General features: G+C 49.7%; 1 protein-coding gene across 3 annotated transcripts in view; it reads left to right on the top strand.

Moving 5' to 3' along the window:
• Positions 1–20,250, top strand: part of BTBD16 (BTB domain containing 16) — a 45,387-nt gene extending 25,137 nt beyond the window's left edge. For 2 of the 3 annotated variants that reach the window (XM_077779501.1, XM_077779500.1), the window contains exons 10-16: positions 1,513–1,632; positions 13,634–13,725; positions 14,606–14,688; positions 16,255–16,332; positions 17,480–17,578; positions 18,905–19,072; positions 20,102–20,250. In XM_077779501.1, coding sequence (XP_077635627.1) covers positions 1,513–1,632; positions 13,634–13,725; positions 14,606–14,688; positions 16,255–16,332; positions 17,480–17,578; positions 18,905–19,072; positions 20,102–20,170 — 709 coding nt within the window. In that variant the 3' untranslated portion in view covers positions 20,171–20,250. The remainder of the gene's footprint in view (positions 1–1,512; positions 1,633–13,633; positions 13,726–14,605; positions 14,689–16,254; positions 16,333–17,479; positions 17,579–18,904; positions 19,073–20,101) is intronic. The other variant, XM_077779502.1, reaches the window with a different exon arrangement.
• Positions 20,251–22,056: the final 1,806 nt, after the last annotated feature.

Below are 22,056 nucleotides of genomic sequence, written 5' to 3'. Positions count from 1 at the left end.
GGGAAACATCCTTACTTTACAGAGCTGACATGGTAGTGACACTCGGTCCTTCTCACCACTTGTTTCTTGTTAAGAAGTCTCATGCCACTGCAGGCAAAGTGTGGGTTCTGCAGCGAGGACCCAGCCCCGTCACTTATGAGTCACAGCGGCCGCTCACTAGCACACTCCTATGTGCCAGGTGCTGCACTGAGCTATCTGTGCATGTGTGGTCAGCTCGATGCTGTTGGCATCCCAACCCCCAGAGCCTGTGACTATGTGAGGCTGCAAGAGGAAAAACATTGCGGATGGATGACCTTGAGCTGGGGAGGGTGGTCTGGATTACCCAGGTGGGCTCAGTATAATCACAATATTCCTTCCACATGGAACAGGGAGGCAGGGGAATCAGAATCAGAGGAGAGTGATTGGAAGGCACTTTGCCGTTGGCCTGAGGACGGAGGAAGGGGCCACGGGCCACAGTGAGTGGCCTTTGGAAGCTGGAAAAAGCAAAGAAATGATTTTCCATAGAGCCTCCAGAAAGAATGTGGTCCACCCCTTGATCTTAGCTCAGTGAGATCCATTTTTGTTCTTCTGACCTCCACAACTGTAAGATAACAAATGTGTGCTGTTTTAAGCCACTTGGTTCATGGTGCTTTGTTACCACAGTGGCAGGAAACTCCGCGTGTCACTTGTGTAGACTTTGAGCATTGGCTGTCACCACTGTCTGCAAATGAGGGCGTAGCAGCTGCAGGGCGCTGAACAGACCCACACCGGGTCTGACCCCAGAACCCTGTGACCTTGGATAAGCTATTTAGCCCTCCGTCAGGGCTGGGATGAGTGAGGCACTAACCTCAGGTGCAAAATTGAAGAGAACACCAAAAAACCTCAATCTTCAGATAAAGTATATTGGTGGTGCGATACTTTAAAATCAACATTAATGCAAAAAACCCCAATGAATGAATGAGGCGCCTGGGTGGCTCTGTCGGTTAAGCGTCCAACTGTTGATTTCAGCTCAGGTTATGGTCACACGGTCTGTGGGATGGAGCCTCGAGTTGGCCCCCATGCTGGGCACGCAGCCTGCTTGAGATTCTCTCTCTCCCTTTCCCTCTGCCCCTCCCCCCCACAAAAAAAAACCCACAATGAACAAAATATTAAAGTTTTTAAACATAGGGCCTGTCTGAATTTATAGATCTATAAAAGTAAGGGATATTTCACAACTGTGCAGGATTGCTGCATGGAATTAAATGAAGGAACATCCGAAAACATGTCATGCACACCTGGTAAGGGCTCATTAAATGCTGGCCCTGACTTTGGCAGCACAGCAGTGGGTGTCAGGCTGCTGAGGGTCCCATCCCAGCTCTGCCACTCACCGTTCCAGTGACCCTGAGAAAGTCACTTGATAGCTCTCGGTCTGAAGGGACCGACAGACCCAGGGGGGGTATTGTCTCCGACCTTAACTCACTTTTAACCTTCTGTTTTCTTACAATTTGTGTGAGATTTTGCTATTCCTGAAATTTCTTCTCTTATTTTGGCCAGGTTGTTCACTTTTAATGAGTTTCATCTTCTGAAAACACTACTTTTGTGGGTCTTCTTGCAATTGAACCCCCAAGTTCAGTTGGTTCCTGCACAGGAAACGGTGCTGACATTTTTTACCAGGTAACGTTAATGTCATGTCGACTGATGAAACACGCATGCGCTGGGTTTCTGTGCTCCTAATACCATGGAGGAAAAGCATCAGTGATAGGATTTTTCACAGCACCATCTACAGTACACAGAATGCAAATTTCTTTACGGGGCCTAAGATTATGAGATATCTCTGGATTATTTGAAAACATGAATAACATGTACATGTTATAATAGGAGATAATCATGTGCTTCTGAACATGCTCTGTCCAGTGAAAGACATGATATACAAGGGACTTTCTTCATTTAGAAAAATGTATCACCAAACCACACTGACCTTAAAAACATCATATCTTAAATGTACCTAGGGGCGCCTGGGTGGTTCCGTTAGTTAAGGGGCTGACTCTTGATTTCCACTCAGGTCATGATCTCGTGGGTTTTGGGTTTGAGCCCTGCATTGAGCTCTGTGCTGACAGTGTGGGGCCTGTTTAGGATTCTCTCTCACTCCCTCTCTCCCTGCCCCTCCTCCACTTGCCCTTTTTCTCTCTCTTTCTATGAATAAACTTTAAAAAAAAGGTACCTAAATTAGACCAGATTATCCTCACTTATATTTCATAATAGCATATAAAATTCTGAATTTTCTGAACAAATGAAAAGCATTTGAATGTACAAAAGTTTCATAGAATTAACTCAGTTTCTTATATTGTCTAAATTCATAAATTCTAATAATTACGTAACTCAAATTTTCAGTAATAAATAATTATAGTTTAATGGGCAGCATTTAATTATGCTTACTAATTCTGATTAGCACTTTCTTTTTTAAATATTTATTTATTTTTGTGTGAGAGAGACTGACAGACAGACAGAGCATGAGCAGAGAAGGGGCAGAGAAAGAGGGAGACACAGAATCGATTCAAAGCAGGCTCCAGGCTCCGAGCTGTCAGCACAGAGCTCAGTGCAGGGCTTGAACCCACGAATCGCGAGATCATGACCTGAGCCAAAGTCAAACGCTTAACTGACTGAGCCACTCAGGCGCCCCGACGACAGAACTTTCTATCTGTAGTCTCATTTCATCTGTATAAGACTCCAGGGCTTGTTTTATTATTCCCATTTTGCAGATGAGTAAACTGAGGTGGAAATGAACTGTATTGTCAGAGATCACCATACAAGCTATAAGAGACGGGGCCTAACTTGCACTCGGGCCTGTAGAAATTCCAACACACTTTGCTGCCCATTCTTAGAATGTCCGATTGGATTCCTCTCTTGTGTCCACTTAGCTGGTTCAGTAATAGGTCCCTGGGCACTGTGTTCAGAAAGATCCCGAGGCTGCCTCTAGGTTCAGTGTCGTTGTGAGCAGGGGAATTGGCGTGCATCTTCCCCTCCCTGTGCTGACCTCGGCTGTGAGTGTTTTCTGCCTGTTCAGTCAAGAGTGCCCCCATTAGCAAAGGCAGCAACGGCAGCCTCAGGGCAGGGGCGAGGGGTGGGGGGCAGGGTGGTCGTTTACAGGCTCCTTGTCAGGCCTCTGGTAGCTTCACTTAAAACTTTGTATGTAGAGGTACCTGAGTGGCTCAGTCGGTTAAGCGTCCGACTTTGACTCAGGTCACAATCTCACAGGTCATGGGTTTGAGCCCCGTGTCGGGCTCTGTGCTGACAGCTAGCCTGGAGCCTGTTTCCGATTTTGTCTCCCTCTCTCTCTGACCCTCCCCTGCTCACGCTCACGCTCTCTCTCTCTCTCTCTCAGAACTAAAAACATTTAAAAAATTAAAAAAAAAAAAAAACTTTGTATGTATGTTCACATCATGCAAGCTGGCTGTGGAGTGCGGTGCCCTGTAGCTGAAGACAGTCCCCGGGTGGTCCACAGGAGGTCTGCCTGGAGGAAGTAACTGATGGCATTACTTTCATTGTCAGGTTTATGCCTCAGCTCCCCACCTCAGTGGGAATGGGGCTCCCAGGCACCCTAAGTTGTGTTCAAGGCAACCACGAGGCTCCGTTTCATTTGCACACCTGAGTTTAGCAGATAAACACATCTTCCACACGCTTCTCGGTGGCTTGACCTGTTTAAGCCAAGTTCCACTTTGCATTGTTCTGAAGCATTTAATCCTTTTCCGGAACATCTGTGCACCATGTTAAACTCAAGAGCCCATTTTTCCTGTCTCACTATTTGGGGAAAGCGGTATTCAGTGCCAGGATGATATGTACTTTGCTTAGTTTCTATATAATTTGCTTGGAGCGCAAATGTTTTACGAACCACCCCCCACTCTTTTAATAGCCCAAGAGACACTTTTTCCTATGAGTCATGCACACCAGGAACACTTGCTCTTTGGCTCTAGGTTAGCATTCATGCTGGGAACGTCTTAGAACCGGGAGGTAGGAAATGAACCTGAGTGTGGAAACGGTGTTTTTAATGCAGGAGAAATAGTGGGAATGAGGCTCTCAGGCTGGCGGCCCCCTCTGCTGAGAGTAGGGTGTCCTTGGTCTTCCTGAGCTGGGGTTCCAGGGCTCCCCCCATCTATCATTCGCCTTTCCGTTCCTCTTGAACCTGTGCTAGTTGTCTTTCAACAGCACGCCTCCCCTCCCTGGCATTTCCCAAGCCCCCGATGCCACACTGTTTCTTGCTGGAAACCATTTGTGAGTTTCCCTTTGGTCTCAGTACCGTCTCCTGGGGCCCCGTCGTTCTCCGACTACAGCACAGTGGTACCTCCAGCAGCCTGTGCCCTGCACTCCCTCCCGCTTCCCCGCCAGCAAGCGTCGCACCCCACCCCCACCCCTGCCCAGGGAGGACAGGTGATGCTCTGGGCCTGGGTGCTCTTCCCCAGCGGCTGTCCAGGCCCACCCCCAGCTTTGAGGACCATGCGCCCATTCTTAGGATTGCGGGTGATTCTCCTCCCTGCCCAGACTCGGCCTAGGGACCAGCACTTGCTGCTGCTGCTAATGTAACCCCCACCGGCTCTGCCTCCTCTTCCAGGCTGTCCACAGTGAGGGCTCCCCCGAGAGCCTCTCTGACCAGCCCCTGACGGCCACTTGGTGTGTACATGTGTCCTGCCTCCCCAGGGACAATGAGCAGCTTCAAGGAAGGGTCTGCGGACCTTTATCTCACCCCTAGCTTAGCTGGCACCCTCCTGTGCACTCAAGAACTGCCTGAAGGATGACTTTCCGGCAATCATTTTTGTGTAGCTTGGTTCCCATCACAGAACTGGGTCGTAATACGTGGATGCAAATTCAGAGAATACTTTGTCCGTAATGGGGTTTGTAGACAGATGACAGATGGCTGGTGCCCGTGTGGGGTTCTAGACCAGTAAGGGCTCCAAGGCTTTCTCCAGTATCGGGGAGAAATGACATCTCGGTAGGTTAGTGATGTCTACCCCGGACATGGCAGTGGACGGTGGGAGCCCTTGTTCTGTGTTTGCCATCCCTTCCTGACGATTCCCGGGTCTTCCTCTGAAGCAGCGTGGGGCCTTGGGGCTGCTGGCCTGGAAAGGAGGGGGTGGGTGGCCTGAAGATTCGAGCTGCGAGAAGGCACCTCTGCTTTTAGTGGAAGAGGGAATCTTCCTGGAGTCCCAGCCGGTGTGGGCCAGAGTTGGGTCCCCAGGGGAGCTGAGCTTCACGGCTCAGCGAGGCCAAGGGGAACAGCTGGTCAGGTCTCTGTGGCCACTGACAGGGACGTGCTAGGGGCGTTAAAAGATGAGGCGGAGGAGCAGAGCCCTGGGAGACAGTATATAGGCTTTGGAATGAGAATCGAGGAAGCTGACTCTTTGGCCCAATGTTCAAAGTTGTGTCTTTTGATACAAGAATGTAAATGACCGAGTGATTCATGAGGGAACTCCTGGGGGTCAGAGTGGACATCCTGAGGCCACCACAATATGGGGACCTCCCAAATGGGACCGTACTTTTGTAACGTGCAGCAGTGGGACAAACGGCCCAAACACAAGCTAGTGGGGCCACGTGAGCCACGGGTGACAAGGCCACACTGCAGCCGTGCCCGTGGCCTTGGCTGGCCCTGGGCCCGCATCGGACGGTTTGGAGCAGTAATTGAATAAAAACAGGGGCTCCTGGGTGGCTCATTCGGTTAAGCGTCCAGCTCTTGATTTCAGCTCAGGTCATGATCTCATCGTTTCGTGAGCTTGAGTCCCGCATCAGGCTCTGCACCCAGATCATGGAGCCTGCTTGGGATTCTCCCTCTCTCTCTGCCCCTCCCTTGCTTGCTCGCTCGCTCTCTCAAAATAAAGAGATGAACTTAAAAAAAATTTTTAAAAATAGACCAGATGCCCCTTTTCTTTTCTGTCTTAGCGAGGTCTGTAAGGCAAGCTAGGAGTGAAGGCATTTGAGTCGTTGACCCTTCCAGTACTAGCAGTGCCTGCCAATCAAGACACATGTCCAAGCCTTTTTTATTCTCCCAGTTTCCTTCATTCTTTGATTTTTTTTCAATTTTTTATTCATTCTACAGATAGTTATTGAGCATGTACCCTATGCCCGAGACACTAATGGAAAGCTGAAGGGGGAGTTTCTCTACCTAGACGGACATGTCCGAATGCTTCACAACTTACTTTCATGGCTGAGTATAATGGTATAGGAGGGGAGCACTCATACACACACACACACACACACACACAGGCGCGCGCGCACACGCCCCTTGGCGGTCTGTTTCCTGGCAATGGTTAATTTAGGAAAACAAATAGACCAGCCAGAATTAAATTTAACATTTCCTTGTAGGAAAAACAAAAAATGTAAGCAAAGCTGCTGTGCCCATCCACAGAGGAGAAGTCACCATTTTTTTCCAGTTAGCGGTCTGAGAAGTCCAGGAAAACCGTAAAAACTCACCAACTGGAGTAGAGCCAGAGGCAGGCAAATTTGTCATTCTTTTAAAAGTGCACTTTTCAAGTTTATGTATTTATTTTGAGAGAGAAGGTGGGGGGAGCAGAGAGAGAGAGGGGGAGACAGCAAGTTCCCAGCTGTCAGCACGGAGCCTGAGGTGGAGCTGAATCCCATGAACTGTGAAATCATGACCCCTGAAATCAAGAGTCAGACACTTAACCGANCGCGCGCACACGCCCCTTGGCGGTCTGTTTCCTGGCAATGGTTAATTTAGGAAAACAAATAGACCAGCCAGAATTAAATTTAACATTTCCTTGTAGGAAAAACAAAAAATGTAAGCAAAGCTGCTGTGCCCATCCACAGAGGAGAAGTCACCATTTTTTTCCAGTTAGCGGTCTGAGAAGTCCAGGAAAACCGTAAAAACTCACCAACTGGAGTAGAGCCAGAGGCAGGCAAATTTGTCATTCTTTTAAAAGTGCACTTTTCAAGTTTATGTATTTATTTTGAGAGAGAAGGTGGGGGGAGCAGAGAGAGAGAGGGGGAGACAGCAAGTTCCCAGCTGTCAGCACGGAGCCTGAGGTGGAGCTGAATCCCATGAACTGTGAAATCATGACCCCTGAAATCAAGAGTCAGACACTTAACCGACTGAGCCACCCAGGTGCCCCAAAAGTACATTTTTAAAAATTTTTTAAATGTTTTATTTATTTCTGAGAGAGAGAGAGAGACAGCATGATCAGGGGAGGGTCAGAGAGAGAGGGAGGCAGAATCTGAAACAGGCTCCAGGCTCTGAGCTGTCAGCACAGAGCCCGACATGGGGCTCAAATCCACTGACGGTTAGATCATGACCTGAGCCGAAGTCGGACACTTAACTGACTGAGCCACCCAGGCGCCCCCCCAAGAGTACATTTTTAATCAGAGTATAAAACATGTACAGAAAAGTGCACAAACCTTAAGTGGATTTCCACAAAGCACACACATCTATGTAAGCAGTGCCCAGACTGAGGGACAGACTCGACCAGTCACCTAAAGTGTCTTATCTCAGGCTCCACCTTTCCCAGAAAAAGCCAGACAACATCCTGGCTTCCTTGACTTTCAAGATGTCTTGACTGCTTTTGAACTTTGTATAAACAGAATCTTACAGTATACACTTCTTAGTATCTGCCTTCCCTTTCACTCAATAGCGTGTCTATAAAATCCATCCAGGGATGGACGGCCAGGGAAGGCAAGGGGCTTGCTCAGGGTCTTCTGCAACGTGGCGACGAAGAAGGGGCTGACCTGGGTCTTCTGGATCTTTTGACACATGCTTTCATTTTTTTTTTTAAGTTCATTGATTTATTTTGAGAGAGACAGTGACAGCATGAGTGGGGGAGGGGCAGAAGAGAGGAAGAGAGAGAGAATCTCAAACAGGCTCCACGCCGCCAGCGCAGAGCTCAACACAGGGCTTGAACGTGAAACTGGGAGATCATGACCTGAACTGAAACCCAGAGATGGACACTTAACCAACCGAGCCACCCAGGCATACCCCACATCCTTTTATTTTAAGATTCTCCAGGTTGAGGGTAAGTCATGAACAGATTGTAATTCTGGCCCCTAACTGATTTGTTACTCACTAAATGGGTCCTTCTTAGACACTAGGGTGGGTCCCAGCGATGGGCTTACAACCTTCCCTGAAGGAGGTCACTGAAAATAGTCAGTGAAGCCCGTTTCCATGTGATCCCAACTCCTAGATTTCCCTGACCGCTGCTGCCGACTCTCCCCTCCTTCCTGAGGCCTATCTGAGTCTGATCCAATCTTGACAGCACTAGCCAAGGACTCCTCCAGGAAGCCTTCCCAGATCTCACTCTCACACTGGATAGATTCCTCCTCTGAGCTTCTCTCTGCAGAGGGAACAAGAGCATGTGCTAACTGTGTGGGTGGGCACTGAACTGGCAAACCCAGCACCACGTTCCCCCCGGACCCTGTGAGGGGAGCCTAGGAGGAGAGCCACCAGCCCACAGCCTGCACCTCTGACCCCTGAGCCTGCTGAAGTCTCCAGAGAAACACTTCAGGATACTATGTGCTGGGGCGTCCAGAAGCCATGGATCTACTGTGATTAATGAGTGACATTTGCAGATGCGGCAACAGAGTCAACACGAAACTGGGCATCCCTGGTATGACAACTCTCATCTCTTAACCGGAACCTTCATTTTGAAATATCCCATGAGTCACAAACATGAGAGCCCTTAAATTGTTCGGTATCAGATTCACCAAGCCCTATAAAGGGAGCTAGATGTATCAGGGGACAAAAGGGGTTTTTTAATTTGTTCTCTTGCTCTGACCAAGGTGCCCCTGTTCCCCTAGAATCTGGCTTTCTGGAAGCTGGGTCTCCTTTCTTCTCAAGGCCCCTAAATCTCATCCCTATTCCTTACTAACCTTTCGCTTTGGTCACGTGGCTTCTTGACTTCCCACCCAAACTGGGCAGACCCAACGTGTCATCTTCAATGAGAGCAGAGACGTGGAAGGAGCCCTAGAAGTGTAGAGCATCCGATGCAGGAAGTCCTTACAGAGGGCAGATAAGGTCATCATTACACAGAATTTCTAGACCCAATTCTGCCGTTGGGCAAAGGTCGGAGCCGACTTTCTTGTCAAGATGACATCGAACTGGGTCTCAGTGAATGTCTAGTGGGATTTGGCCTGGGAAATAAGTGTGGCAACAGCAGGGGAGGGCCCATGGCACAGGAAAAGCAGCCTGGAACAGCCTGGCCTGTGTGCACACGTGTGTGTGTGCGCGTGCGTGCACGCGTGCACTCACATGCAGATGCTGGGGCAGGACGGCTCACATCCCCAGGAGAGACACTGTGGGTGCATGGACGGAGGGATGGCAGGGCTGAGGCTGCTGAGTTGGCGGGATCAGCTCCTCATCCAATTCATTCACTCAACACATTGCAAGCCGGCTGGGCGCCAGGCCCCGCGAGAGGCGCCAAGAGAACAAGAGCAAACAAAACGGACGCCAAGCCCCATCTTCGCGGCGTTTACAACCTCGGAAGCAGAGACAGACAATACGTCCAGTAAATAAGGTGCGTGTTAGCAGACGGCGGCCCTGAGTCTGGGTCCCGGTCCTGCCACGAACCGGCTGGAAGACCTTGGGCAAGAACCTCGCCTTCCTGCAGGGACATGAGCAAGACCCACATCTTAGGACTCGTGCAAGTTAGTTGCAAGTTCGTTCAGACTTGAAGAAAAGGACCTTGGTGGGAGGTGCTGAAGGGCGGTGACCTCTGGTGGTGGGAGCTGCAGTCAGAAGTGTTTCATTTTGGGGCGCCTGGGGGGCTCAGTCGGTTGAGCGTCCGGCTTTGGCTCAGGTCATGATGTCACGGTTCGTGGATTCGAGGCCCGTGTAGGGCTCTGTGCTGACAGCTCAGAGTCTGGAGCCTGCTTCCGATTCTGTGTCTCCCTCTCTCTCTGACCCTCCCCTGCTCATGCTGCCTCTCTCTCTCAAAAATAAATTAAAAAACATTTAAGAAAAGAAGTGTTTCATTTACTGCACTGTGGGGTTAGGAGGCCAGAGGACCAGGTTTTGGTTCCTGGCTTTCTGAAGACACCCGGGTCTACACTGAGTTACATTTTGAAAACAACCATGTGCCCCTCTCATTATGAGGGATTGCCCCAAAGAGTGCAGGTTTCTTTTTCCAGCTTCACCTTAAAATTTAAACTATTATTTCAAATATTTTTCACAGAAATGAAGTAATGTTTTAATCCTAATTCTTTTCTTACTATAGTAAAATATTAAGATAAAACTGGCCATTTTAGGGACACCTGGGGGGCTCAGTCAGTTAAGCGGCCAACTTTGGCTCAGGTCATGATCTCACAGTTCATGAGTTCAAGCCCCACGTCGGGCTCTGTGCTGACAGCTCAGAGCCTGGAGCTGCTTCGGATTCTGTGTCTCCCTCTCTCTCTCTCTCCCTGCTCGCTTGCATTCTGTTTCTCTCTCAAAAAAAAAAAAAAATTAAAAACTTAAATTAAAAAAAGATAAAATTTGCCATTTTAACTAATTTTATGTGTATCATTGAGTGGCAATTAAGTATGTTCAAGCCGTGGTGCAATCATCCCCTCCTTCCATCTGCAGCATGTGTTTTCTTATCTTTCCAAACTGCAATTCCCTATCCATATAACAATTAACGGATCTCCATTCCACTGTCCCCCTGCCCCGCAACTCCTTCTGCCTCTGTGAACTCCACCACTCCAGGAACCTCATGTAAGTGGAATCGCACAGAATTTGTTCTTTCACATTGGGCTTATTTCACTGAGCATAAAGTCCTCAAGGCTCATCCATGGAATATCATGTGTCGGAATTCCAAAGTAGATATTTTAAGGCTAAAATTTGAGGTGCTGGGGTCATAGGGCTCTGAGTCAGACACTCACAGGAAGGGTAAATGACTCCAACGGATGACAGGATGGGGGAAGTGAGAAGGTTGTGGCTAACAGCAGCTCTAAAATTACAAGCGGTGCCAGTCAGAGGGACACTTGTCCCGGGCATTGCCTTTCAGGAAGTCTGTGAGAGATTTGTCCTTGAGCCCTTGAAAGCAAGACCCAGAGCCAACCTGGGTGTGTCTTTCAGTCTCAAGGACCTATGAACTATTCACCCCAATGGGGTCATGCCCCAAGGGTTTCTTGAAGAACTGTAGGAGGCAGACACCATGGCCTGATGTTTGTTCCAGAAAAGTCAGTCCTAAACCCAAAGTGCTAAACCCAATGTACAGATGGCATTGAGTGCCAGGAGAAGCCACGCCAGCATTTGATCCCACCAACAGAGCCATGCAAGGAAGACCCCCAGCTTCGTGTCGGCTTTTTCTGACGTTACGTGAAGTCAGGTGAATGTGCCCATCATTACCAGAGCCAGAGAGAAGCGGATGCCTGTGCCTTCAGACAGTGGAGAGGAGGCCTAGGTAGAGTCCTGGGTCTGCAGCAATCCACCTCACCAGTCTCTGTGGACAGAGCTGTATGCATTGGTTCAAGGTGTTGAACAACATCCCTCTGATGCTTTCAGATTTTAGAAAATCAATAGCTGAAGCCGCCATTTTCTTCCTCTGAGATGGTCCATGTTTTGGGCAATTCAGAGGTTGGCAGTGATAATGAATGTCACCAAGAACAACTCCATGCGCTTGGCCAGCTTGAGTCCAGGTCACTTTCCCGGGGATGAGAGGACAGTGGTGGTCCTCATGAGGTATGGAGTCCTCCCTGAGCACCAGCAGCTGGGCCCAGCACCATCACCTTTGCTTTTTCTTGCTACCCACGGAGGCACATGTGGCTGTCGCCCCCACTTGACAGAGAAGGAGATTGGAGCTCAGGGAGGCTCTATCACGTGACTGATGGCCAGCCAGCCCAGGACTGGAACCTAGTCTGTCTGACTCCAGCCCAAGCTCACAGAAGCATGATTAGGCAATGGATGAGCAGACTCGTGACCTCGTAAGTCAGCCACCATCAGTGCCATTTTCCTGTGACCCAAAGGGATCTTAAAGTCCAATCGCCTGTCTCATCAAAGCTCTTTCTCGAATCCTCTGGACGAGGGGGTCTGTCGGGAGACCTCCTGGCTGATGGGCTGTCAGATCTGAGCGCCACTCCCAGGAGACTCAGGGTCTTGGCTTCCTTTCTCTCCCAGCTTCTGTCCCACAAAGCTGCAGAGTCAGTGCCTGGGGGCTTCTGGGTCACAGGGGATGTGCTGTCCTCTAACTGTCCAGCTTTCTGGGCTGAAACTGTCTCTGACCTGCAACTCTAGCAACTGCTCCCTTCTTGGGGCAGCAGGAGGCTGTAGGGGCCCTTGCTGGGGGCGCAGGCTTATTCCCCAGGGCACTTAGCTTGGCTGGGGGGACTGTGCCAGCTTGGCCCCTTCTTCCCTCCGTGATACCTGCATCCAGTAGGATGTCACCTAGCTTGTTCCTCCGTTACATGGTGAGAGAGAGGCAAGGAAGGAAGCGAGTGAGTGTTATTTGTCCAGCTAAGATAGCATGTTCTCTGGGCACGGGCCTGGCCCACACTAGCCCCGCCGCACGCGCGCTGGCTAACGGAGGGCTGGTTCTGGGATCAGTAGAGCTGCACTGTCCCTGAAAGTATCAGCCTTCCTTTATTTATGCCTGATCTGTCTACCACCAGAGACTGGCACCCAGTGGAGTCTTGATAAATAATCACTGAATTGAATCAACTCATTTGTCTTCCTGCCCCTCTCCCACCCCATGTGCCTCAACATCCCTAAACTATCTCCTGGGACCACGGACATGGGAGTCCCAGGAATTCCTAGGACTTCTGGAAGCGAATGGTCCCCAGCAGGCTGGCGGATGCCTCCCGCAGAGGCAGGACACGGGGCCAATGGTGCCTTCAGTCTGGCTGAGACAGGGTGTGATTTGGAATCCACTCTTGATTCATGGAAAAATAATCTGCAAGCGTCTCATACGCATCTGCCTTGAGGGAATGACTTTGCATTTCCAAAGGGACTCGGAAAATCACCCCCATTGTCCCCATTGGTGAAAAGTGACCCTTTTATGAAACAAGTTGTTGCAAAACAAGAGTGGTAGCTGTGTGCCTGTGTGTACGCGTGTTTGCAAAGGGAAATCTGGTCTCAACCCAGCCCTGACCTTCAGCCGTGGGTGGAAATTAACTGGAGTTTAGTACGGACAGCAAACGCGGAAGAACAGCTCCTGAAACTCGTCACCCGCTTTCCTTCTTTTTAACCTGACCAGAAGGCACCTTTGAAGGGCCTAAATTGGCCACCATTGAAAGGGCAGCATGTGTAGAGGAGGAATACAAAGTCCTGGGCTCAAGTCCTAATTGAGGCTTTGTTTTTTCCATCTGTAAAATGGGGCCGATGATACCTGCCCTGTCTGGCCCACAAGATGCTTGTGAGACTCAAGTGAGAAAATGTATCTTGAAATCCTCCCGAAAGTAACACAGTGTTACCGCCAGTCACTTACTTTCTAAGTATGCGTTGTGCACCTGCAATGTGCGTAGCTCAGCCATGGCCAGAAGGGGTCTAGGACCAGTGTCTCATTATAACCTGTGGGGTCAGCCTTCACCCAGGCTGTCCCAGCTGCCCCCTGCATCCACACACCTCACCCATCCAGAGAGAACCCAGCACCATCTGCCCCTGACTGGCAAAACCCCCAGTCTCTTTGACATGACTTTCATGAGCCCTCGCCAATTCCAGAAAGGAGTTTTATGACAGTCTCTGGTTCCTCTTTGTACCTCTGCTCAGCTTCTCCAGGAACTATTCCTTTCTGGATCAGGATACGGGACAGAGCTTGGTGCCACTCTTCCTTTGTCTGCGCCTGCACAGCATCGTCAAAGGTAAGCCCTGCCAGAGTGAGTGCAGTCTGGGGAGGCTCTTGGGGACCTGTCCCCCACTCCACCCGCCCCCAGCAGCTCCCAGGAAAGACTCAGCAGGCATTTCTGAAGGAATCAGCTGAGATATGGCATTGTCACTTCCAAGTTGTGTGACTTTGGGAAAGTCATGTAACCGCCTGGTCTCAGTGTCCCTGTCTGTAAAATGGGGAGTAGTCGCAACTTCGGCCAAATATGATATTGGACGAAGGGAATTATGGATTGTGAAAGAGCTGCCAAGGGCTGTGTTATTGTTATCTAGCCATGTGCCCTGCATCTTAGAGCAGTGTCCCCTCCGGATCACATGCCCCACAGTTGGGGAGAAGACTCTGGGTCCATGCCCTGGGTCTGGCTTTCTCAGCCTCCTCCGCTGGGCCTGGGGGAAGGCATCTGTGACTTGGAAGGAGGAGAAAGCCCCCTGCGGAGTGTGTTTTGGGGCAGCCAGGGTGGTGGCCCCCCAGGGAGACCTTTGCGAATGAAAGCACATTTGGGACCGTTTTCAAAGCCATTTCCAATTATCCAGATGAAACGCATAGTTTTAAAACCCAGGGATGGTTGAGGGACCCCAAGTCATTTTGTCCCAAGCTGCTTCTGGACCCTGCAAAGACGCAGACCATCTGAACTCAGCCCTCCCATCCTGGGCAGGATCTCCGCCAGGGGACCCGTGAGCACTTCAGTGGGGAAGGTGCTCTGTGCCTTTCCATCCAGGCTCCGCGCACCTTATGATCCCCCAGGGGCCCTGGCCAGGCCCTCCAGTCCTCAACCCTTGACTTCCTCCTTGTTCTCTCTGCAAATCAGCCTGTTATGAATAAATCTATAAAAATGTTCTCTTTGTGTTTCTTCCAAGGCAAAAACCTGGAGTTGCTAAGGCACATTAACTTCTTCCCGGAGTCCTGGCTGATCCGGGTTACAGCCAACCATTACCACGCAGTAAGTTGCCAGCTCAGCAAGGAAACAATTATTGAAATTTATTGCTTTTCTGACTTGGCTTTCTCTGGAGATGTGTTTTGCATTTGAAACCTCAGAGCCTTTGAGGTCGGGATGTTTCTGATTCCTCCTCCAAGGGGAGCCAGGAGATTCAAGCCTGGAGGGGTGGAGGGAGGAGGCTCAGGCTCGCGCGGCGGAGCCAGGTGTTTTCGGGCTTGCACACTGTTGCACTGTAGACCTGGGGAGTGAGCCCGATAGGGACCACTGGCTGTCCCGCCCTCCTGACCCAGCCCCCTGACAGACACACAGGTAACACGTGCATGTTATTGAAACTTTTTTTAATGCAGAGAAACTGAAAGAAAGAAAGAAAAGACATAGCCCTCAGACCCAGCATCCAAAGACAACCGCTACTAAGATCTCATTGTGTCTTACTGGCTGCGAGCTCTTCCACCTGCTCTGCTATAAACAGTGCTACTTTGCCTGTCCTTTGGTGCAGAAAACTTGCAGGACTCCTAATTGTTAACTGTTAGAAGTGGCTGTAGAATGAATATATTTGCACGTGATGGTTTATTTTACTCTACTTAGAATTATTTTCTTATAGGAGATTCTCAAGAAGAGAAAATACTGGCCCAAAAAGGAATGTTCATTTTTGCTCTTGATACTATTCAGTCTGGGACCAAACTGCGAATGAGCTTTACTTCACTTTGTACGTGCTCAGCCCATATAGGGCGTTTTTATCTCAGATCCCTTTTGTCTATTGAGAGGCAAACAATGAAATCTCATTTCTCAATATGCATCCCTTTATTACTAGTAAATATGAATATTTTTCCATGTGGCATTTCCCCCTTTGTGAATTGTCTACACGCACTGTTGGACTTCTCGTGTTTCCAAGCATGCGTTTTTAGCGATGAAGTAGGGCAGTGTTTGAGTTCCCAAGATTTATGAGTCACTAGTTAAAATTCAATTCAGCCCAACAAATACCTATTGTAATGTGCAAACCACAGTACCCAGTGCCCCTGCACAGCAGATAACAACTCCATGGAATGGAGCCTCTCTGGGACGTAACTCAGAACTATGCTCTAACAGAGCAGGGTGGAGGCGGGAGACAGTCCTTGGGGCTGGACGCCTCAGGAAGTTCCTCCCACTTCCCCTCCCCCCACACCCACCCTCTTCATGGTCTTCTGACCCTGCCTACCTCTTTCCCTTTGCCCCTTGTGGGAGCCTGCCATGTCATGGAGCCCACCATGTGGGGTCATGACTTTATGGGCGTGATCATTCTCTGCATCATGACCAGGCTATTTATGTAGACATTTTCTTTCCCCGGGGAAAATTCTCAGAAATGTTTCTTGTTCTCATCTCTTGTTCTCTGAAAGCATTAAGCACAGTGCCCGACACATAGTAGGCTTCAACAAGTACTGTAGACTGGATCAATGGCCAAGTCTGAGATCCAGAGACAGAACTCTATCAAGCATGGTGGGGGTGTGGGGTTGATGAACCGCCGCAGAGATGGGGACAGATGCTCATGTCCAGGGTCAGATCGCCAATGAGCTGTGTGCACTTCTCTTCCAGCTGGAGAATGGGGGTGACATGGCCCACGTGAAAGATCTTACCACCCAGGCTGTGAGATTCGGGCTACTCTTTAGGCAGGTACAGACCCCCTGGGCCCAATCAAGGGGAAGGACCATCCTCTCCCACGCTTGGGGAAGGACCTTTGTATAATTGCTTCTTACCTCTGGTAGGAAGGCCAGGGCAGAAAAGAAAACAGCTGTGTCTCTTCCGCATGTTCCCACCACATCCTAAGAAATAAAATTCACAAGACAGGAGCCTGGGACAGGGCATTCATTTATCTGATGTGCATATCCAAAATTTCTCCTTGAGGGGACCAACCAACCGTCCTTGTTTTTCAGGAAAGGAGAAGCTTCCCTGGGATGCAGGACTTACAGTTCTGAAACCAGGAAAGGCCTGGGCAAACTGGGATGAATTGGTCATTCTCTTCCCCACAAATATCAAGACTTGCCAACGGTTCAGGGATAGATTCCACTCCAAGCCTGAGTTTGCAGTTGCCAAGGGGAAGCCATTTTGGGCAGATATTTTCATGAGCCTTCCCCCCCACACACACAAATCAAAGCAAAGTGGGTCAGGGAGCTTGGCTGCAAGGCATCTGGGCTCTCAGACACCAGGGGCGGATGCAGGCCTAGTGGCTGCATTCTGTCTTGAGTTCCCTGTGATCAGTTTCCCTGAAACTGCCGTACTCAGACTCGTTTAAAGCCACTCCCGTAGCAATCTCAAAAGAATCTGTGATTCAGGGGCTCTGGGCTCTGAATCTTTCATCAGAGACTCCCCTCTGGGTCAGGCCTGGATAGGCTGGGCCTCCCCGCTTGCTTGTGGAGACCTGCCTCAGTGGACAGACCACAGACCACAGGGGCCAGGACACCTCGCAATACCATGAATATGGGGTATCTTCGAGGCCCATCCAAATTGGAGCAAATGCTTTGTTTCATAGGTCTGTGGGCCACAGATTATCTAAGAGCATGCCTAACTCATCCCTCTCCCCACTAGAAGATATGCAAAGCAGTTAATATCATCACTGAGTACTAACCCATGGAGTTTGTGAAGTCATACAGTTTGGCCCTTCCTAAGCTAAAATCGCTGTTGTGTTTTAATTAGTCACTTTTGTGTGTCAAATTAGCCACTTTTGGTTCAGCTAGAATTTGTTTTTTCTATGTCTTCTTGCCTTTGAATACGGAAGATTTTTTCCCATCACTTTGTTGTTTGTTTATTCTTCCCAATTTAGGAGTATACAACTCATTCAGAAATGATTGCCATATATGGATTCTTCTTTGAAATAAAGGGAATCAAACATGATACTACCTCTTACAGCTTTTACATGCAGGTAAGAAGGACAGCGCACAGGAAAGGCGTGTCTCTGAAATGGCCTTTTAGATTCAGAGTCAATTCATACGCAATTAAGAAGAATTGATCAATCATTAGTTAATAATTAATCTGGAATGTGTTATAAGCCTGCTGCTAGTCATGCTCAGACATGTGATGCCATTTGATTTTTAGAAACTTGGGAGGTTTGAGTGTCTTTGGGTCCATATGGCCTCTATTGGTAAAGTCGGGGCTAAATTCTAGACTCTGACTCTACATTTGGGGCTCAGTTCATCTTCTGTTTTCACGTGATGGGTGGTGCTTTACAGATGGTCATTCTGCAGTGAAGGGAAGAGGGAACGGTTGCATTTATAGAGGCAAAGCAGGGAGATGGACAGGACACCAGATTCAGGAGGGCAGTGACCTTTGACCCAGTGTCCTGCTGTAGACTTTTGGAAGAGTGCTAGAAGAGTGCTGTGTTTAAGAGCAGAGAGTTGGAGTCAAGCTTACATGGCCTCGGCAAGCCCATGAACCTCCCCATGTCCAGCTTCCTGAGCTTTAAAATCGGGAAGGTATAGGACCTACCTGACTTGGTTGTGGGCAGTATTACTGCATTAATTTGTGCAAAGCGTGAGGAACAGGGCCTGACACAGAAGGCACTATATGATGATGATGACAATGACAGTGACAACTATAATCAGGGACCGCTATGTTCCCCTTAGGATTTGCCTTGGAAGTCTCTGAGGCATCAAGCTCCTTAAGAAACCATATCTCATTAGTCTTTTTGTTATCGTCACTAATCACAGTACCCGGAACACAGGGAAGGTATGTTTGTATCATGAGCAGGTAAATGGATAAATGCATGTGTAAGGAAACCTGCCCTAGCTTCGCCACTACCTCCTTACGTGCCCTCGAGTGGGTCACATCTCTTCCTTGGGTCAGTGCTTGGTCTTCAATGACTCAGGCATTTTCCTACATGATGGAGTTGACTGGATGCAAGAGGTGAATTATTATGTAATAACGCCCATCCAAATGCTCACGTGAACCCTGTTGGTTTTTAAATCCTGGCAAAGCGATGGTGAAGACCTTCCGATTCAGTACAGCCTCACTTAGTGGCATTTTTCTGGGCTCGCCAAACCCCAGTCCGTCTGTCCGCCAGTGATACTATAGGTGAGGGGCTCAAGTCCCAGCTGACTCAGCAGCAGCAGATGCTCTCAGGAGGTGGGGCTGCGGGGAACACCCCCTTGCTCTCCGCACACCTTCTACAGGAGAGTCAACAAGCCAAGCTTTGCTAACTCGGGGTCACCCCAGCTTCAGTTCCACCTAAGGTGGATCGCCCTCCTTGCAGAGAGTGAGACACAGTGACTGCGAGCACGGCCCCATCAGCCTGCGGGCGGAGCGCCTGGTGAAGTACGAGATCAGAGCCCAGACCCTGGTGGATGGCAAGTGGCAGGAGTTCAGGACCAACCAGATCACCCAGAAGTTTGGGTTCTCCAAGCCGTCCTGCAAAAGCCACGTGAGTGTTTGTCGGAATTTTCTCTTCTCTTTCATGTCCTTTTTGCACTTTCTCTCCACCACCCCTTTTCAGGGGATCACTGGCTTTCCATCTCCAGTGATCTACAGAGGAAGCTTGCTCACTCTCTAAATTATGATCCCAGTCCCACGCCACGCTAAAGAGAAACCTAGAATAAAAAGCTGAGGACGTGGAAAAACTATCGCTATGATGCCAGATGCAGTTTATAAATGTCAAAGGTCATTTTTTTTGGAGGAGGGGAGGTTTGGCAGCATGTGTCTGCCACTATCACCTTGCGTTGTTGCCTGGACATCACCTGTGATGTGCACCAATATCTGTGGCCTGGCCCATCGGCCTCAGAGGCCGCACCAGCATCCAAGCGGATTCTGTACCTGGCCTGGCTCCTGACTGCCAGAGAGCCTATCTGTAGTCCTAGAAGGAATTCTGGGCCGTGAGCTTCAGGAGGGCCAGGGGCCTCCCTGGCTGCCCTGCAGGGAGTGGGACTCAGCTTTAAGCCAGGGAGGCCTTCCCTGTCCTGGCTGCATATCAGAGCACTCAGCTCTTTGCAAGGTCTGCAGGCCGGAGCACCACCCAGCACATGAGACCAGATAATCCTCAGCGGGGCCCGAGTATCCGTGTTGTTTAAAGCTTCCCAAGTTATTCTCTGTGATGTCAGAAATCAGAATGGCAATTTCCCCTCATGGAGGTGGGTGCGGGGAGGGGAGCCAGGATATCCACCAGGAGGGAATGTGAAGATTTTGGAGGTGCCTGAAACGTTCTCTGTGGCGACTGGCGTGGCGATCATGAAAACCCACCGAGCCAAACCCTTGAGATGCATGCACTTTATTGTATCTAAGCGATACTTAAATGTCTTAAAGTTTGTTTTACAGACCTTCCCTGGGCCGTTCTAATGTGCAGCCAGAGTTGGGAATGACTGCCTTAGCCCCCTGTTAAGCCTCCCCCCACCTCCCCAAGAGGGCAATCGTGTCTATCCTAAAAGCCCCATTTGCTTTGTTCTGGTTCACCTTCTAGGCCTTGAAAATCCACACTGTGGGCATTCCAATCTATGCAAGTTTTTCATTCATCTTCCCAATGTCTTGACAGTTTCCAGAAGAACCTGTGGGATTTTTCTTTCTTTCGCCAGTGTCTGTGTAAAAGAAAATAAAATGGCATGAAAGAGACTGCTCAAGCATTCAGATGGCTTTCTTAGTTGGCAGCGACCTCAGCAGAACTTTGACCCACTGTCAGGCTGCTGTGACAGAGAAGCACAGGCTGGGGGGCTCATAAATGCAGACATTTACTGCGCACAGTTCTGCTGGGTGTCCAACATCAAGATACCGGCACATTCAGGGTGGGGGCTGGTGACGACTCACTTCCCAGTTCACAGACGGCCATCTCCTCACTGAGCCCTCACATGGTGGAAGGGGCGAGGGGGCTTTCTGGGGTCACTTTTTTTTAAGTTTACTTATTTATTTGGGGGGAGGGGGCAGGGAGAGGACAGAGAATCCCAAGCAGACTCTGCACTGTCAGCACAGAGCCCCATGTGGGACTTGAACCCACAAACCGTGAGATCTTGACCTGAGCCAGAACCAAGAGTCAGATGTTTAACTGACTGAGCCACCTAGGCGCCCCATGGGGCCACTTTATAAGGGTTAGCATGGGGCCATCATGAGCTAATCACTTTCCAAATACCCGTCACTTTTGGGGGTTAAGATTCAACACAGGAGTTCTGGGAAAACATTCAAACCAGAGCACCATGGTTCTATCATTTGTGGATGGAAGGTACCAGATGTGAGTCCAGTCACCATCCTTGACCTCGGAGCACCCAGAAGTCAGCCCTACCTTTCTGCTTGTGCAGGAGCACTGTGATGGGAGCATTGGCAGTGACAACACACTCTAGCTGGGAGCACTTGGTGCATCTCTGTCTGCTGCACAGGACAAGGCCACACCAGGCCACTGTCCCTGCAGTTTTGGCTCAGCCAGAACAGGAGGCAGGAAGGGACGGGAACAATTACAAGGTACCGAGTGACTTATTTCCCATCTGCGTTTTCAAATGGTTCTCAGTGGTTTGGAGAAAGTGAGGTAGAGAGCCTTCTCACTTTGTGGATTCGTTTTCTATTGCAGTGTAACAAAGGACCATGAATTCAGTGGCTAAAAACAACACAGATTCATTGTTTCACAATAATGTTTCACTGCTGTGGGTCAGGAGCCCAGGCAGCCTTGCCGGGGCCCCGGCTCAGGGTCTCACAAGTCTGCAGTCTGGTGGCAGCTGGGCTGTGTTCTCATCTGAAGACATGACTGGGGAGAACCCATGTCCAAGTTCATGAAGTTGTTGGCAGATTCATTTCTTGTAGCCGTGTAACTGGGGGCCTGGCGGCTTACTGGCTGTTGGGAGAAGGTCGCCCAGCCCTGGCGCCCCTCTACCCCCACTGCGGTCCCCTGCTGGGAGTCTTTCTCTCTAGACATTTCAAAGCCTGGCTGCTTGTCCTTCAAGGCCAACAGGAGAGTCTTGCTTGGACTCGTCTTTTAAGACAGAGTCTTAGATAGTGTAAGGTAATCTTGGGAGTGACATCCCACCACCTTACCCATGTGTCTGGACTAGAAGTGAGTTACATGTTCCACCCATACTCAGGGGAAAGGGTCAAGACAAAGGGTCATCTGAGGTGTGCCCACTGTAGCATGTTATCTGGCATCTTTGGAAAAGTGATGGAGCATCCTTGATGCTATGCAGATACCAAGGTAGGTAAATTTAGTCTAATGATCACCTTAGAATCAGACATAGGCCAAAGGGACCTCCTTCCCAGCAGAGAGCCAAAACCCCATGCAGGGTGACTTGGGAGGGAGGGAGGTTGCTGGGAAGGTGGGAGATTTGAAGCAGAGGAACTGGAGGTTGGATCCATTTTTCCAGGTGCATCCCTGCCCCCTTTCCGAAAGTCCTGGCCCATCTCCCTCACCAGCTTGCTTCTGGCCGGGTCCCACCCGTGGAA

Source organism: Crocuta crocuta, unplaced genomic scaffold, assembly GCF_008692635.1.
Source record: "Crocuta crocuta isolate KB4526 unplaced genomic scaffold, BGI_CrCroc_1.0 scaffold138, whole genome shotgun sequence".
Lineage (NCBI taxonomy): Eukaryota > Metazoa > Chordata > Mammalia > Carnivora > Hyaenidae > Crocuta > Crocuta crocuta.
The sequence above is the reverse complement of the archived record's forward strand: the minus strand, read 5'-3'. Positions and strand labels throughout refer to the sequence as shown.